This window comes from Phodopus roborovskii, unplaced genomic scaffold, assembly GCF_943737965.1.
Source record: "Phodopus roborovskii unplaced genomic scaffold, PHOROB, whole genome shotgun sequence".
Taxonomy (NCBI): Eukaryota; Metazoa; Chordata; class Mammalia; order Rodentia; family Cricetidae; genus Phodopus; species Phodopus roborovskii.
This window is the reverse complement of record NW_026126424.1, coordinates 1,445,293-1,464,645: the sequence shown is the minus strand read 5'-3', so window position 1 is coordinate 1,464,645 and position 19,353 is coordinate 1,445,293. Positions and strand designations below refer to the sequence as shown.

General features: G+C 48.1%; 1 protein-coding gene across 1 annotated transcript in view; it reads right to left on the bottom strand.

The window, feature by feature from the left end:
• Positions 1-2,436: 2,436 nt before the first annotated feature.
• Hadh (hydroxyacyl-CoA dehydrogenase) overlaps positions 2,437-19,353 on the bottom strand; it is a 38,974-nt gene continuing 22,057 nt past the window's right edge. Inside the window, exons 4-8 of the mRNA XM_051185501.1 lie at positions 16,911-17,037; positions 13,299-13,388; positions 10,801-10,873; positions 4,682-4,798; positions 2,437-3,284 (exon numbers count right to left, since the gene is read on the bottom strand). Coding sequence (XP_051041458.1) covers positions 3,166-3,284; positions 4,682-4,798; positions 10,801-10,873; positions 13,299-13,388; positions 16,911-17,037 — 526 coding nt within the window. The 3' untranslated portion in view covers positions 2,437-3,165. The remainder of the gene's footprint in view (positions 3,285-4,681; positions 4,799-10,800; positions 10,874-13,298; positions 13,389-16,910; positions 17,038-19,353) is intronic.

Below are 19,353 nucleotides of genomic sequence, written 5' to 3'. Positions count from 1 at the left end.
AAAGTGACAAAACGTATGGGGGCCGGGAACCTGTGATTATGAAACTTCTAGATCAATTGAAAAAAATAGAACTCAAAAGACCAAATGGATTCTTTCCACGTATGGTTTAGAGAGTGCGGTGATGAGGGCTGAGGGTATAGTTGAGTTGCCTGGACTGCCTGCCTGGTACACCGTATGTCCTGGGTCTGATCCCCAGCACTCAAGAGGACCAGATGTTGAAAGTTATCCTGGGCCCCACAGAAGTTTGAGACCAGCCTGGGACATGTGAGGCTCTGGCTCCAGGTGGGGGATGGGAGGGAGCACAGCAAGGATCCCGCTGCCCAAGTATTTTTAGATTACTATTTACGTCGTTAACAAGAAAATTAGTCCCAGGGAGTTAGTGCCACACCTCAGATTTTTTTTTTTTTTTTTTTTTTTTTTTTTTTTTAACAGATTTAGGTTGAAATGTTAAGGGGATTAAAATTAAGGTGGGACAAGACAAAAGCCTGTGTCACGTGTATGAACCCCTTAACACACCGGAGGGGAAGCATAACCAGCCTGCGCTGTTGTGTAACCCACCGCTCACACGCTGGTTTAACTGTCTCCAGTGATGAACAGCCTAATCTCAAATGAATTTCTGAAGTCTGGCGTTAGCCAGACTTAGCTGCCTGGCAGAATTCAGTGACAAATCCCTTTATAACATGTTCTGAGTGGCTTTGTAGGGTGTAGTGTCTGGCTTTGTGGCCCAGATTGATCTCAAACTCACAATCCTCCTGCCTCGACCTCCCAATGGCAGGGATTGCCGGCATGTGCCATTCCACACTTGACCGACACCAGCATTTCTCAGTGTCAGCAGCTGCTTCCACGTGACCTCGAGCTACATCAATCAGTGGTTCCCTAGAAACAGATTTCAAACTTGGCAGTCAGCAAGTTAAGCGATGTTTTTCCCCTTAGTTGCTGTTATTAACAATAACAGTAAATTTATGGGTATTAAAGAGCCATAGGTTTTGTTCTGTAACATTTCAAAATAATCAAGAATTTCCTTTGAAATGTTCACTTATATTAGAGGAATTAATCACACACGAAGTGGTGGGGGGAGCGTTTTGTTGGTGATGGTGTCTTTTTTCTTTTTTTTACTTAAACCCTGGTGTTGACTTTCCGTGCTATAAAAGGTTCATGCTGCCATTAGGAGGCGACTTTAGAAGCTGAGGCTGGTCCCCCACGAGGGTGACTAAAAACTAGGTAAGACAGCCCAAGGGATGGGAACCTTATTACTAAGGTTTGGTTTTCAGGCAGATTTCAAAAGCCCTGACTATGGGACTTTCCTTCCCACCTGGGGTCACAGAGCCATGGAAGGGGACAGGAGGCCACTCCCCAAGTGCCAACTTGGAGAAGAGGACAAGGTTCCAGAAGCCACCCTGCAGCCCCCGGGTGTAAGATGGCAAAGGAGTTGAGAGGCTGGGCCTCCTGAGCATCTGGCAGGGTCAAAGCGCATTTGAAGATGCCATCTAGGAACAGTGTTGTGTCCTTTCCCACCCTGGGAACTGACGGTTGCACCACCGAGTTCTTGTTCTTTCCTGAAACTTAGTGGTTAAGAAAGAGCTGGGCCATTTTCAGGATGAGTGCCCACATCCTCTGTTGACTCTGGTTAGAGGGTGACAAACTGAAGTCTGTGGGCCAGGGGTCACAGAAAAGGTCAAGAGCTAGCCTGAGAATAAGCAGGCTATGAGGCCACAGATGACCTAGAAACGGGGTGAGATTTGGGGTGCACAGCAGCCACCCTCTCGGGAACCGGGCACTGTATAAGAACAGCATCAACACATCAGGTCCCAATGTGTGCGCACAGGCATACATGTGTGCACTTTCTCCCTGTGACACTCAGGGCATTTTAAATGAATAATTTCCCTCTTACCAATCACTAACTGGGGGGGGGGGGGAAAGAAAAAACTAAGCCAAAAATATCCTGACACAACTATGGCCTGAGATAACAAGGACCTCCACTTGTTTGGGGAATGTTCTGTCCGAAAGTTACATTTGAGATTTCCAGATTTATTCTTTTGCACTTGTCATCTAAAGTCTAAACCTAATCCAAAATCTGCTACTAAACGTCTGATGGCCTTGGACATATCACCGAACCTCCCTTCACCCCCCCCCACTAATGAAGCCGCTGGACCTCAGGGCTCCTGGGGGCTTTCTAGGCCCACACTCAATCCCGGGAGGCACTCCGTCAACCCAGTGACTCTTACGTTGTGTTATTTTACTTTGTTGGCAAGGAAGAAACAGATGCTCTTAAAAACCACCCTTCGTGCCCTTATTTCTATTTTACTGCTAAGAATCATGGAAGGGGCAGACACGGGATTCATACTAATCCCCCCCCACCATTCCCTCCCATGCTGCCACTTCAGAACCAGTTAGACGTCAGAGAGGATGGGCCGTTTTTATAATTACTCAAGCATCTTACGATTCTACGTTATGTCAGTTTATTTATTTCCATCCCAATTTTTACAGAGTAAAAGATTGCATTGTAGTCAATTCATAGGCACTTTGTAGCACTGATTTCTCATCAAAAAAACAAAACAAAAAACAAAAAAAAAAAAAAAAAAAAAAAAAAAAAAAACGAGAGCTGGACAGTGATGGTTAAGATTTGAATGGCCACAAAGATGGGCCTTTTCCCAGAAACCAAGGTCACAGGCACTACACCGCCACTCCAGGAGCCCTGTCCAGATGAGAAGTAAACGAAGGCGGTGCCCAGAACGTAGGGTAAGGTTTGAGGCTGCAGGCTGCAAATGTTCCCAGGCAGGCAAGGCCTCAGGTGCAGGCTGCCGCCCTTAGATGCACCTGTAGGCACGATGGTTCCTACCCCCTGGGTTCAACACCGATTAACGTGGCATATTCATTTCCAGAAGACCTGAGTGAATGAGTCTAAGTAATGCTTTTATAAAAACCAGCAAGGTTCAGAAAAAAGATGCTTGCCCCAAGGCACAGAAAAAACACACAGAAGCAAACAGACAAAAGCAGAGAATCAGATCTCAGTGGAGGAATCTTATTACTGCAACTAGTCAGATGGTTGCTTCAGAGAGACTGCAAGGGAGGGCCCACCGGGCAGCCTGCAGCAAGCCTTGCTTGCAAGCACCGCCCAGAGTGCCCCATGGCTGGCTGGGTGCTCCCCGATGGACTCATGAAGCATCATTTGTATTTGTAAAATCCTTCTCCTGTCTTCTTGCCCAGCTTCTTCTGGGCAACCAGATTATTCATGGAAGGACTGGGCTGGAAGAGGGGGTTCTCTGGGTCCATTTCATGCCACCCTGTTGAGAGGAAGGACAAGGGCTCACTTTGGTTTGACATTCTCAGGGCAATCCTGGGGCACAGGACCCATGCAGGCCACCATGGCAAAGACATAAGGCCAGCTTCGCTGGTGTAGCCAACACTGACCCTAAAGTGTGCTTACCACTATTTGCCTGTGCTGCTAGAAGCCTAGCTCCATTGCAGGACGCCTTGCTACCCAGGACTTTCTGCAAACCAAGGCAATTGCCCAAGAGCACAAATAGAATCTGCCATTAGCAGCTGGATTCCCAAGTGGGACACTTAGCTGTGAAGATCCATGTTAAGTCCTGGATTGCTCCCACCAGTATTTCTTGGTCCTACACAATTTCAGATTCCCTTTGTCAACTAAGACCCTTCTTCTCCCCAACATTTAAAGGGTTTTGATGAATGCTGGAGTAGTATGCTACATTGACTTCAGAAGTTCATCATTCATCCAGCTTAATAATTATTTTATGCTGTCTCTCAAACCACTCCCTTTAAAAGCAGTCTGAATAGCTTGATTTCAGTGGAGGTAACACAAATCAGATTGTAATAGCATGGCAGCGTACCCCTGACAATGTGCTGACTTTCATTTTGTAGTGTGGTTATTTAAGATATGCCTGTTGGGGAACTGAATGAAGGGCTCACAAAACCTGAGTTCTACTAGAAACACCTATGATCTATAATTATATCCAAATGAAAGGTTACAGACAGTTGTCCTGTTAAGCAACAATGGGCCATCTCCTTCCTCCTGCCATCTGGGCAGATCTCTAATTTGCTGCTATGGCTGGACCTGCTTTGTTCTCCCAAAGGCTGAGGATTCCCAGGGTGGCAGTGTGGAAAACCGTGGAACCTTCTTCAAGTGGTAGGGCCTGGAAAGGTACTTACAGGACTCTACCCACACAAGTGAACTTACAGTTTTCTCAGGGTCAAATCTAGTGACTAGATTACTTCTTGAGGAAGTGGACAATTACAAACCAGGACATCCCATACCCACACTGTAGACCTTTCTGCACATAGCTGTTTTGCTTTTTAGCCTCTGCCACAACAGGACTATCTTGTCATTTGGAGCATCTCCAGCTATCAGAAACAAGAGCCACACAACTTCTTCCTTCCTTCCTTCCTTCCTTCCTTCCTTCCTTCCTTCCTTCCTTCCTTTCTTTCTTCCTTTCTTTCTTCCTTTCTTTCTTCCTTTCTTTCCTTCTTCCTTTCTTTCCTTCTTTCTAAAGTATCCTACCTCAGGCATGTGGTTATAGTAACACAAAATGGATTTGGTAAGCCAGAACTTTGAAACTCTTAAGATTCCTTGTAATTTTTATTAATTGACATTATGATTTATAATTCTAAGAGACCAATTAAGCCCAGTTTTTAAAAAGAAAGAAGAGATTTTAATTCCTACCATCCAAGATGAACTTCGTAGTATCCAACCCAACATAGTCAAGCAGCTCAAATGGACCCATGGGGTACCCAGCTCCCAACTTCATCGCAGTATCAATGTCCTCCTTAGATGCGTCACCTGTAAAGGGCAGCCCTGAGTCACCACCACCTTCCTCCAACTCTTCCCATGCCTGGGTCAGTTCTAGAATCACTACAATTGTATAGACACACACATCCAAAAAATGTATAGAAGCCCATGTTCCTGGGGTGGGTAAGGTTTTTGTCTCAGATCACATGCCACAAAGGTCATAAGCTTTTTAAACCAACTGCCCTAGATGAGGAGATCTCCAGACCCTGCTGCCCAGTTCAGCGTGAACAGCACAGTCCTGGGAACACTGGACCCATAACAGCATGGGATTTCTCAAGTCCAGAGCCATTTACAAAACATATCATTTGATACTAGAGTTTTCTTTTACAAATGTGCTTCACACTTACACACATGCATGCACACACATGTATACACATATGCACAGACATACATTCACACATACAAACTTGAGCATGCACACAAGCTTAGGTTTCTGTTTATGTGTTACATGTGTATTTTTATTTTATTTTATTTTTTTTCACAACGAGCATTCTGCTGGGCCTGGGCTCACACAGTAAGCCACCCACTTAAAGAAAGTCCAAACAGCTAGAACTATGATGTACCGTTTGTTCTGCACTAATGAGAATGGCTTGCAAAGCCATGCTCAGTTGGTAGCAGTGTATAGGCACTCATCTACAACGCCAAGCTCCTTCCTGGTATTCTAAGGGGTACAGCAGCTGTCCAGTGAGTCTGAACCAGGAAGTGATCTTGTGCTTAGCGTTCACTGGGTCTAGAGGATGGGTTTGATTAAATAGCTTCAGGTAAGGTAGAACCACTGTGCTGTGTTGAGTACCTGAGGATGGGGGTTCTGGGCTTTTCCTTTAGACTTCTCCCTATGCCATCCTGTTGATGGCCTTATGGAAAGCAACCACACATTCTGCCTCCAGTATCAGAGATGGGAACCACCTGTATGACATGGCTATCTATCTAGAATTTTTCTTCAAAGCATAAAGCAGTGGTCAATAATTACCAGAGCTAAATGAAGTGCTAAAACAGTGATTTCCATACCTAGAAACATCAGACACCTCAACTGGGCCCTTCCTCAACAATAAACACTTCCAAGTCATACTATCACATTTCCCAAAAACACACAAAGTACTAAAAGAATGCCAGAGGATGTCAGTGCCATCTAAGGTGATCACAATACTGAGCACAGTGGCATATGCCTGAAATCCCAGCAGCTGGGAGGTGAAGGGAAGTGAACAGTGAGTTCCAAGCCAGCCTGGACCACCAAGTGGGACGCGCGCGTGCGCACACACACACACACAGAGAGAGAGAGAGATGAAAAAAAGCCACTCTTATTTTCTTTGAGTGATATTAAGGATTTAGTATAAAGCGTATACTAGTATAATCCTAGTAGGAGCACCAGTATAATCATAATTAAGATTTGAGGGGCTGCCGGAGAGTACTCAATAGTTAAGAGAAATCATTGCTCTTGTCCAGGACCTATCAACCACATGACAGCTCAAAACCTTCTGTAACTCCACTCCCAGGGGATTTGACACTTTTCCCTGACCTGTGTGGGCACCAGACACACACCTGGTGTACAGGCATACATGTCAGCAGAACACTCACGCACTTAAAAAAAAAAATCTTTTAAAAATTAGGATTAGAGGCATCTGGGAAATCACACTTGGAATTTTACATAGTAAGAAAGTGAAAATGGTCATATGCATCTCATCAGGCGACCTCACACCCCCATCCTCCCTCCTGGTCCCGTGGCAGGGTGGGGACCAGGGTCTCAAGCATGCTAAGCAATTGTTCTACCAGAGAGCTCTATCTTCAGCCCTGCTTTGCTCCATATTGGTATCTATTACCTACTGGGCACTAGAGACAGCAGCAAAGCCAGGCAGTGGTGACTTAATGGGGAGAAGGAGTAGATGCAACACCATCGCAGCATCCTAACCAGCGCCACCCCCACCCGAAGCCCTGGTTCTGAAGGATGAAGAGAATCTCCAAAGAGAGCTTGAGCGGCACCATAGACAAACTACAGCAGAGGACATGAGATGGCACATGTAGCTGGGCTCTGACTCCACACATCGTTCGGGATGTGCACACTGAGGCGTCCATGATGCTACAGCTGCCTCCAGATGCCGGAGCCCTGACAGGCTCCAGCCCAGGACCCTCCCTCCATGCTGTGCCCTGGGTCAGTAAGCCTTCCTATACCTTCAGGTCTCAACCACTCCCTTCCTTCAGGCTTCTGCTCGGGCGGTGCCAATCAGAGCCTCTACATCAGTCTGTGAAACAAGAGCTGCCAAGACTGGGAGCCAGGGCACCCCTCACCTCTGCGAGTCTTCACAGCTGTCGGTCAGAGCCTTACCAATGGCTCACTGATCCAGGCAGTGTCCTCTCCAAAGAACGCACACAGCCTGGGGACAAATCTAACAGCATCTAACTTAACCTAAAGCCATTTGATCAAATCCAAGTCAAAGACTATGGGCCCTAAAAGACAAGGCTATAATTCCCATTTCAGACCCGCACTTGGTTATTACTGTGTTTCCAAAATTACTGGAAGTACAAAGCACTGTTTAAAAGAAAGAAAGAAAGAAAGAAAGAAAGAAAGAAAGAAAGAAAGAAAAAAACAAGCATCTGAAAAGTTAGCAGAACTCTAGAAACAATTCTTTCTTAAGTAAATCAGTAAACAGGCAAAGAGAAAAAGACAAAAAAAGCAACATGCACAATATGTTTAAGTACTGGATACTACAAGAGTTTAAGAAATACTGAACGAGAACACACACACACACACACACACACCACAAAGCTCTGCTTCACTTTTTCTACACCCCCACCCCAATACAGAGCCCTTAACGCAGGATAATGAGGAGTCTCTTCCTCTGAGAACCCCCAAACCTGGGACCTGCTGCCATAGCTGAGTTGGTCTCTGGCTCTCTGGCGCCACCTGCCGGCCAGTCTTAACATTACCAGCTGAAACGCCTACTCCAAGGCATTGTCTGTGTGGACAGCACTACTTGTGGACTGATGGCTGAATCCTCACCCTGTCTGGCGGGAGCTGTGAGAGGCATGAAGAGGAGGACTCCAACCATGCCCCCAGGAGGGAGGACAGCTGGAGAAGTCAGATGTGTCACGCCACAGGGAAGAGTGGCAAATGACCCAAGAGAGCCAAAGCTAAGAGTAAAGGCAGATTATGCCCAGCCTGGACCTCAGGGACAGCAGGTAGGGCTGTGTGGGGAAGATGGAGTGGGGTATGTGGAGATAATGGCAGAGTCTGAGGGTGAGGAGGAAGACTTAGTATACAAGTTACCAGAGAACCGCTGCATTTGAGCCATGATGTGGTAGGGAGTGTGGCGTTGGGGACTTTTTGTGACTGAATAGGACATCTTACCGTGACTAGAGGGTAAGCTTATGACATCCCCAGGATATTACAGCATAACCCTGCTAAGAGGAGCTAACCATGTGCTCTGGCCACCCTGCTGGAGCTGAGTAAGCACGTGACAGGGTCTGTAGGCTCCCAAACCTACCTCCGTGACCCTCAGAGTTGGGACACTGCACCCATCCAGCCTCCACCAAGTCTGAAGGAATGAAGCAAGCAATGGACAGCACTCAGCTGTGAGAGACATGGAGAAGGTCTACCACAGGAAGCTGTCAGAGGTCAGAGGTCAGAAACACAGTGAGCCTCCATGAGATTCTTTCTACACAGGGTGTGAGAAGTGTGGTGGACACTCATGGCCTATCGGCAGCTGCTGGGCTCTCTGAAGCCTTGACCAAACTGTCTCCCACACATCCTTCCAGACCACACACACACACACACACACACACACACACGGTGTGTCAATAGCATAGGTCAGAAAAATTCTCCCCCAAGGAGCTAAGAAAGTCAGAGCACAGGCTGAGACTAGGCCCCAACAGGTGCACGGACAGAAACGGACCGGTTTTCTTGGCAATACAACACCTTTTTAGCAAGCAGAGTGGAGGGGACAGACCTAAGAAAGATAGCAGTAACCAGGGTGTCCGCCTGCCTGAGCCTCATTATAGTGGCCTGGCAGGAGCTAGGGCTGGGAGAGAGAGGGACAGAGATAGCAGGGAGGTATCAAAGGTAACAAATGGCAAGTGAGACTGGGTGGGCCTAGAGTCTTCAGTGGAGACACAGAACCAGTGAATAGAGACCAGGGTCTGCGCACACAGCTAAGCACACATTGGTGTTGGCTAGGTGAGCGGTTGAAGGGACACTAGAAGAGGCCTGGAATCCAGACCACAGTGTGAAATGTTGCAAACCCGACCCAACATGACACTTAGCAACTCCAGGGTGGACAAATGCTCCGTCACAGGATGCAGCTACAAAGAGAGGCCACAGGACCAGCAATGACAGGCCACCCAGAGAATCACCAAGAGCAAACTGAGAGCATGCCCTGGGGCCAGGTCCTGCCTCTCCTGGTACACCGTAAAGGTGAGGACGAGGGGCAATGAAATGAAGAAAATAGTTTCCAACTTAACATCAGATACTTGGCACACGGGGGTGGTATCAGAGGACAGCCAGTTACAGAGGGGGAAAGAAAAACTATGAAAAGGTGCTACATTCTGAAACATTGCATTTATTAGAGAGAGAGAGAGAAAAACAAAACATGGATGTCTTTCAAGGTAGGCCAAAATGCCACACACTTTCTTTGAGGTGTAATTAGGCGCATTTGTTGAGGATAAACCTAGAAGTTTTGGTTTGATCTTGAAGTAAAAGTAGGCAACTGCTTCCATAAAGCAGAGGCAAGTTTAATATTTAAAGGCAATTTTGAGGAGGCAAATGCGCTTTTATGTGCTGGAAGGAGCTGTGTAAATGCTTTGTTTAGGGAATAGCATTCTTGAGAGTATTTGTAAATGAAGTCACTCAAAGAAATGCTCGTACTTGTGTTTTACCCTGTACAGCTTGTTGGCATGGAGAGGAGACATCACACACTGTCCTCAGAAATGGGAAAGAAGTCAGGCATGGGGGTGTGTGCCCATCTAACCATGGACCACATCATGAGGCTTACGTTTCTACAGTGGACAACGTCATTCTTTCTCAACTAGAAGAGGACATTTTGGGTCCAGGTGATAGCTTAGCAGGTAAAAGTGTTTGCCACGGTGGTAGACATAGTGGCGTAAGCCTTTTATCTCAGCACTAAGGAGGCGGAGGCAGGTGGATCTTTGAGAGTTTGAGGCCAGTCTACAGAGTGAGTTCCAGGATGGCCAGGGCTGTTACACAGAGAAAAACCACACACACACACACACACACACACACACACACACACACACACACACAAAAATAATTTTTTAAGAGAAGGCGACATTTTACATCACTCATGAGATGTAATGCAGCACTTCATGACTTTTTTCCAATAAGGACAATGTCCCTCCCTAATGTTCATCAATCCTGTCATTCATTTCCCATCTCCTGTCACACAGTTACAGATTTTCTACATTAAAGAACTTTAAACAACTTCTAGTCTGGTTATTTTTCCATAACTATCTTTTTGAAAGCAGTAAACCCTCATTATTTGTGGTGTTTATTGCGCATACATTTGTGCATATGTGGGTGTTTCTGTATGCATAACATGCACCATGCAAGCTTGTGTATGAGTGGCATGTCTGCATATGTGTGTATGTGTATGAGTGTATGTAACAGGCATCACGCATGCATGCGTGCCCAGGCTGAGTTACAGGTGTGTGTGAGCTGCCCAGCACGGATGCTGGGAATCGACCTTGGACCCAGCTGAGTCGTCTCTCCATCACCCCCAAGTAGTAAACTTTTAACTAAAAGTGGCGATCCAGGATCTAGATCTGCACCATCGAAGCCAATGCTGCAGCCTGGACTGTCACGGACTCCCCCAGGGGAGGTCTGTGACCCTGGGAAGCCAGTGACAACGGTACTAGGGCCGGGGCAAAGCTGAGCTTAGTCCAGCAGAACAAGAAAGCAGAAACTCCCTTCCCAGGTTCTGCATGGCCCAAGCCTTCCCACACACAGACTGAGACCCGAGGGCCTTAGCCTGGCCTGGGACAGGTACCTCGCTCGTGTAGCCTGATGGCCTCTATGAGGTATGGCACCAAGAGACGGTTCACGATAAATCCAGGAGTGTCCTGTTTCGGGGGGGAGAGAAGAAGACAATGACCTCATTACTTCGGCCTTCCGTTTAGCATAGACCACTCCTTACCCTGGATTGTGCTGCCATTCACATTTTTAAAATGTGCTGTGAAGTTCCTTACTCTAGCTTATCCAGCAATATTCCCTCACTCCATTCTTAAACAGGCCTCCAAAGCGCAGCATTCCCCAGGTTCTCCGGAGCCACCCCAGGTCAGCTCAGTTTGTCTAGAGCTAACCCGACTGCACCCTACACAAACCAACCATCACGGCAATAGGATCCAAATGCCCTTTCACTCCTGCACACCGACAGCAAGGCCGCTGCAGGGTGCGCATGCCCAGCAGGCCGCTGCAGGGTGCGCATGCCCAGCAGGCCGCTGCAGGGTGCGCATGCCCAGCAGTTCTAGCAACTTGGCCAAGATGGTACTAATGACATGGTGCTGTTAACAGCCAAAATATATCCTTCAGGGTCAGGTTCACCGTTGGGTTCAGCAGAGAGTACCGGAGTGCAGTGCACACAGCAAACACAAAGTGAGCACGCACACTGCATGTCAACCTGCTCCAGACAGAAGTTAGTTTTTCCTCCAGCAAGAGCACCTAAGAGCTGTATGAAGCTGGCCTATGCTTCTTTAAACAAAAATTAGAAGGCATTAAAAAGCGTGTTGTGATAAACACGTAAACCAGTGACATCACTGTGTATTTTCAAGTATTACTGTAGGTCCCCTAGCATTACCAGAAGCTTGGAACACACTGCGCAGCTTTAGGATGGCTGCAACTGCCCTGGGGGCTTTCTCAGTTCTACCTTATGAGGCCACTATACATAGGCCATCTGTCCCTAAGAGGAATCCGTCCCACAGCACATAGCTCTATCTACCGCCTTTTACAAAAGCATTTGTGATCCTCGTTCTATGCGGCTGGCATATATAGGGAAACCCTCCTCAAGAGCTTGACTGACCCGGACAGGTCGTCTCAGGATGTCACACACAGAGGTTCTCTCTGAGGAGACCACCCCAGCCTGAGGTGGTCTGCCCCTGCACTGAAGAATGAGCGCACTCTGCGACTTACTGGTCAAGGAGTCCAGGAGAACCCCAGCCTGGAGCATTCCCACCCACCCTACCCCAACCACTACCTTCTTATGCTGATATGCTACTATCATTACTATGTTCTCCACTTAATAGAGAATCAGTAGCAGGAGAGTACAAGCAAGCATAACAGCCACCAGTGTGACTAAAAGAACGAAAAAAAAAATTTTTTTTAGTGAGACTAATTACACTACTTCCTAACGCGAGTCACCTCTTTAGCCACCGGAGCCTATACTACCAGATGGCTTGTTCAGAGAATAAAGGATAAGTACAGCAGGGCAGTGGTGGCGCACACATTTAATCCCAGCACTCAGGAGGCAGAGGCAGGAGGATCTCTGTGAGTTCAAGGACAGCCTGGTCTGCAGAGCGAGTTCCAGGACAGCCAGGGCTACACAGAGAAACCCTGTCTCAAAAACAAAAAACAAAACAGAGGATTGGGGGTGGGGGCTTGGGGTCTATGGAGGTCAAGTTTGCTTTCTGACAGCAAAAACTCCACATGCCACTGAGGAAAACCTCTCGGCCAGGTTAGTCTCCCCTGCCTCAGCACCCTGTAACTCTGCAGTGTTCATTCCAAAATCCCCTCCTTTCTGCTGGGGCATTATGTCCACCAGACTGGACTTGATGCACGGGCTTCCAATTCCCCAGGGACAGAAATGGTTGAAGCTGATGGGACCACAGAAACCCTTTATAAACACAGCTGCTCATCAAGGGGCTCCTGAGTCCTCTGTTTAACTGAACTAAAGGCTCCCTTCTCTCAGACTACACATATGGTGGTATGGGGCTTGGCTTAGGGGTCAGGTTTCCTGGCCTACAAACTAAAACAGAGGCATGGGCTGACCCCTCTTCCAGGACACGGAGAGGCCTGCTGTCAACAGGGCCCATGGCTCACACTGTCTGTTAGCAGTGTTCTCTGAGCAGCATGCCCACATAAAGTCACCTCTCTCCCAGGCTACCGACACTCTGCCCCAGGGGTTCATGTGTTGGAACTCTGGTGTCTGGGAAGATGGAGTAGAATTTCTAAGAGATGGGCCCCAGAGACAGATACTTAGATGGCTGAAGGCTTGAGTCTTAGAAGGGACATTCCTGGATGGAGTTCTTCCCAGCGACCGGACCCGAGCATCTCTCTGACAAAGATGTGTTCCTTCCTCCTGAGTGTTCTCTGGCCTCCGTGACTCCACTTAGCTACAAGGTCCTTCCCTGGTGCTCAGCTGATACTGGCATCATGCCCTCGAAGCTCTAGAACTGCAACCTGAATAACACTCCCCACCTTCTTCATAATTCCCTGACATGAGTATTTTACTATAGCAACAGAAATCAGACAAAAACATAACCCACACCTTACCTTGCAAGAAACAGGGTGCTTTCCTAAGGTTTTACAAAAGTCGACCAGGGATTCGAACGTCTTCTGGCTAGTCATCGGTGTTTTAATGATCTGGAAATAAAAGCAGGGAATTATGACTGGAGAGGGCGGAGACGCAGTGGGATAGTTCTTCTATAGAATAGTAGACTAGTTCAAGGACACTGAGCCAAAGGCTCTGTCTACACAGCTGACAAAAACATCTTTATTTTAGCACAGTAGGCATACCCAAATGTCCACGCTAGACACTGGAGTCTGCAGAATGCACAAACCCAGGGGTTAAGAGCCAAGTATGTGTTGCTGGGGGGGTGGGCAGGGAGGAAGTCTTTCAGGCACTGTGATCCAGGTGTTTTAGAGTCAAATCCCAGCTGCACGGGACACTCACTGGGCATGATTCTTGAAAATGAAGTGACATTAAAACCACTCTGCATCAAGTCTGCATCAAGGGACTGTAAGAAATTCAGAACGGGGGTGAAGCGCCAAGCATTGTGCCTAGTAGAAGAAAGAGCCCGGAAACACCAGCTCTGCTTCCTGTCATTGTTAATGGCTACAGGGTGGAAACTGGTGCCGATTGGGGGGCTTGGGTGGGGCGGGGTGGTGGCTGTTCTTAAGGTTCTCTGCATGGAACCCACAACTGCCGCAGATGAGGTGTGATGTACCCAAGCCACAGCCATCTGGATTCCCAGATTAGCAACCTGTGTGCCCTGGCTCACAGTTCCCCCACAGTTCAAGAGGGTTCATCGGAGAGGGATGCTTTCATTTTAACCATCAGACCCCCCAAAGGGCTGCCATAGGTGCTGGCAGACCTCCTGACCTTCCTTTCAGTGCACCCACGGCACAGCTGCTACCCCACTGGAATCCACAAGAGGCAGCACCAAGCACAAAGTCTCACATTATAGCTCTCGGAGTCACTTGTGGGGAATTCAATTTTGGGTAAATGGAGAACCCAGGGTGAATTACACGCACCACATATGTACACAGATATTTTAAATGGCAGTTAAGAACTTCAACTAGATTCATAATGAGGAGGCTTTGCTTCTACAGTAGACCCTCGCCAGTGTCTCTATCCCCTCTAGGAAATGAGGATCAAGATACTGGAAGTGTAAGATCTGGCTAAACAAGCTAGGTGTGCGGGAGAGAAAGGAGCCGCATGAAAAGCACAGATGAACCCACGCAGCAGCGGGTATGGGGGTAGGGCACTGCAGGGAGTGTAAGAGAGAGAACTCACCCTGACACCCCGGGGAGCGCAAGGGGACACACACTGCAGCCTGCAGCAGCAACAGGGTATAACGCCACCACCGGAAGCCCAGGAGAAGGCACGCAGCCGCAAGCGGTGGTGTGGAACACTGCAGGAAGCTGCAGGTGTAATGCTGCAGGAAGGTGGCAAGAGAAACAAGCAGCTAGAGATGGAGATGAAGACAGAGCTGGGCCAGAAACAACCATCTTCAAACGATTCTGAGGGAGCCTGAAGAGGCCTGTGTCAGATCCAGGCTAGGACAAAGGCTGCTGGACAGCCTTGGATCTTCAAGGCAAGCCGCTGGCTTAAAGGAGTGAGTGGCTGAGGTCTGGGAGTTTTGTAGACAGGAGAGATGCAAGGTCACTCCATTCGACAAAACGGCAACCTAAGTCCCGCTCCAAGGGAAGGAAGGCCCCCTTGGCTCACTACCACCCCATTTTGTGTGCTCACCAACAGCTCACAAAAATCCTAGCCTGGAAAGGAGTTGGCCAGGAAGTCCCACCCCTAGCCCAGGAACTAGTGGCAATGGCTGGGAGCTGGGGAGTAGATTTTCTTTAAGGGTGTGGCCTCCGGTAAGTCAGTTATGCTCCAGTGGGAAGCCATGCACCCAACTGTATGTGCACTTGAAGGCTTTCATTTGCAAAACAAAACAAAAAGACACAAAATTAGGAGGGCAGGGAAGGGTAGCTGGGGCTGGGAGGAGTTGTGAGGGGTAGGGCAGAGATGAATATAATAAAAAGGATCATATGTAACTAATAAAAACAAAAACCTATACGCAATATAATGGAACACTTTCATAGAATACGTTTCAGAAAATGGTGCTAGTCGCTAAGCATTATAATGCGCTACCTCCCTCAAGAAGATGCAGTGGGGGGAGATTCTTGCTCTTTACAGTAACTCTACAGGATATATACTATCTGCAGACTCAAAACCCGCAAAAGCTAGAAACTGCAACCAATGAATCGCCAAGTGTTGAAATGAACACACACACACACACACACACACACACACACACACACACACACACTGCTTTCTGCAGAAGGGCAAACTGCATCTTCTACTGTAGAGCGCAACCGTGTCTCCCTTTCTTTTTAAGAGGTCACATCTGCAGACAAGAGGCACCGCCCCCATTGGGCCAGAGAGTCTGAGGTCATAGATGGGCAAATACCCGCTACATTCTACTTCCCATGGTTCCCCATGCCTCTTCTTTCCACTGCTCATTTCCTTTTCTAGAACGTAATTCTTTGTTTTTATGTGTTTGGGTGTTCGGCCTGAATATATGCCTGTGTACCCACAGAGGTCAGGGATGGGACTAGAATTGTATAGAGATCAGCTGTGAGCTGCCATGTGCATGCTGGGAATCGAAGCCGCCTCCTTTGGAAGAGCAGCCAGTACTCCTAACCACTGAGCTCTCTCTCCAGGACATAACTTACTTCTTTAAATACCAGTCTGGAACACAGAGGGACAATTTCAATGGGACAGGAGAGTTCCTGCCGCAGGAAGATTGGACCTGCCACTTGAGGGTGGGGGGGGGCACACGTGTGGGGGGTTGGGGGGGAACACGGCAAAGGGCTGGGAGAGAAGGCAGGCATGAACAACTCCCAGAGGGACTCCAGCCTGAGTCTGGAGGTTTGCTGGCTCCACACTGCAGCGTCCCCCACACTTCGCACGGCAATAACTCCACAACCTCAGACCAAATGCTGCTTTAATAGCAGTCGCTCCTGGAGACCCTGTAATTAACCCTTTTAAAGGGCAAGCTGCCACATTTCAAGTGCAAATTGTTCAAGTGCAAATTGTCTACAGTGACTCCATCTCCCAGCAAGTGAGCAGATGCAGCCCAAACAGGCAAGTCCTGCCTGGCCCTTCCCTCTACCTCTCGCCTTTGAGGTCAGCAGGCTCCCGGCTGCAGGAAGCTCCTTTTAATAGCTCTGATCACAGCACAAAGATGTACCTCACCTGAGACAATGCTAAAGGACTGTGGCATGGCACCAGAATTCCCACCAGGGGCGAAGACAAGAACTGCATCTCCAGCAAGGAGCAAGCCCACCTCAGCAAGATGGGTGTTTAGGTCTCGCCTCCCTCATCACGCCTGTGACTCCTACTGTCCGTCCCTCCCTGCCTGGTTCCCCTGTCAGCACCGCCATCAGTTGACATAAGCAAGTCAAGGACAAACACAGTAGAGGGGCCTTCCAAGATAGTAGGTGCTTTTTCTTCCTTTGGTCCCAAAGAGGACAAATTAAGGACAAGGGACCTTCCGGTTCCTGTTGAATTTCATACAACCTAGTGCCCAGCAGGAGGGCTGGTGTGACTCAGAAAGCAAGACCAGAGAGCAAACCGCAGGGGACCAGGGGCCCACTGACCTCCACCAGCTTCATCATGGGGACTGGGTTGAAGAAGTGCAGGCCAGCAAATCGGTCTTGCCGGGTGGTGGAATTGGCTATGCTTGTGATCTGCAGAGAAGAGGTGTTGCTGCAAAAGACTGTGTGTCTGTGGAGAGAAAATACGGTGGAGAAGCAGAGTGAATCAGAATGAGTCGCGTGTGTGCCCACAGTCAAATCCTTGTCACTGCATCAGCCCAGCGCACGGGGACAGTGTGTGCCAGCGCTCATTGCAGAGCTGCGGGAACCCTGGTGAGGCAGTCAAGCTCCACGCTGAAAGCAAGGATTACATTTTCATTTAGATCCCTACAGTTTAAAAAGCTGGACGGTGGAGGCTCACGCCTTTGATCCCAGCACTAGAGAGGCAGAGGCAGGTGGATCTCTGTGAGTTCAAGGCCAGCCTGATCTACAGAGTGAGTGCCAGGACAGCCAGGGCTACAGAGAAACCCTGTCTCAAAAAAAAAAAAAAAAAAAAAAAAAAAAAAAAAAAAAACAAACAAACCCACAACAACAAAACCCCTGCATTGAAATTAAGTTACCAGCCTCATATATGTGATGAGGCTTTTCGGAATTTTTAGAAACTAAAGTTCTCTTGTCCACATGTATTAATTTTCAGGATAGGTGAGGGGGGAAGATCTACCCAGCCTAACACAATGAAGTCATCAGACTCATGAGAAATGGAAGGATGGACCAGACACTTAGACTGGACTAAAGAAAAGTGTAAACAAACAATCCTCAGAGAAAATCGGCTGAGCTAGTGAACACCCTTAACTTTGTCATTAGACAAGAATTAAAATGAAAACACACTGCTTTGAACATGCTCAAAGGGAAGTTTACTCACACAGACAACATGGGAGGGGGAGGGGGTGGATGCAAACATGACCCATGTTCACAGTACTGTGCCAGCCTGAAAAAGCACTATTTATTTCACACGTATAGAATCTTAGAAATATCATACTGCCTTGCGACTGAATCCAATTATTTTCTCCTTCTTCTGCTTTCTCAAAAGTTAACTTGTTAAAACCAGAATAAAGTGAGGGGTGCCAAGGGCATCGGGGCAAATCCTCTGGCTGGATGACTAGGCTTTCCTGCAGCGCCACCTTGTGGGTAACTCACAAAACAGCAGGATGCCCTTTAGCCCAGTTGGATCTGCTGACAGTGGCCCAGCCAGATTCTCTGAGGGTTCCTGATTATCTAAAGGCAATGATACAGTCTGTCCAAATTCAGAGGCAGACAAAAAGAAAGCAGCAGGGGAGAAAGGAAATCAGTACTTTGGAAAAGAGAGAAAGGAAAGGAGATGTCAAGCCTGAGAGTGGACACATACACTTGCAATCTCAGAACATGGGTGGCTGAGGCAGGAGGATTATGAGGTGGAAGCATCGCCTTGGACTTGAGAAGACACTGCTTTGGTAAGTGTGGGGAGATGGCTGAAGTGGGTAGGCAAGTAAAGAATAAAGATCTCTAAGGTCAGGAGAGCTGGCTTTCAAGGCACTAGCCTCAACCTCCCTGGCAGGCTATTTAAAACCCAAGCTAGCACTGGGAACGTCTCTGAAATTCTCTACCTCAAAACCCTTAAATCACAGGTTGTAAACCTTAGGACATCCCAAGGTCAGTTCGGGAAGGCAGTGGTGACCTTCCCCATCCTCTCATTTCCCTTCACCGACACCAGGGGGCGCTGGGCCTTTCACTGCCGCAGAGCAACCTTGCCTCATGGCCAAACTGCCTAAGGAGAACAGTGAAGGGCAACTTTTTGTAGACCAGCGGGGTTTGATTGCCTTGCCAGGCTCCGTGCTGACCTGGGAGTCAAGCCCAGTACCACAAGTGTCCTCTTTGTCACATGTTTCTGTAGAGCTAAATGTGCACGGCCAGCAGAATGCTGCTCAGAATCAGGGGCTGGAGCCACCCAGTGATACAGACGAGGATTTACAGCCCAGCAAGCCGATACACAAGTGTTGCTCTTCAGCCACAGATCACCAGTGTTTCCCTGAGAATGACTTTTGTATAGACCCTTACCCCACTGTTCAGGTCTAAACAAGAAGGGAGAAGTGTGGCCAAGTAGGTCATAGGCCAAGCACACGCCAATTAGTTGGGAAGCTGTCATAACTGCCAAAAGCTAAGAGTCAAACGTAACTGCAGGCCCTAGGCTGTGACCCTTGAGCGTCCTCACCTATGCACAATCTCACTGACAACAGAGGCCACCACAAGCCTGGGAATTCCCTCATGCCTCAGACGTGGCTAACATTCCTGGTAAAGGCTCAGTGTTCACTTAATAGCACCCAGAGGGTTATGACTAAACCAGATAAAAATGGAAACAGAGGAGTAGTGAAGAATATTCAAAGGCACTTTGCCTTCAATTAAACAATTCTGTCTGGTGCACTCTAGACTCCCAGCAGACAAAGGTCTGTGCCCCCTAGTGGTTGCAGGA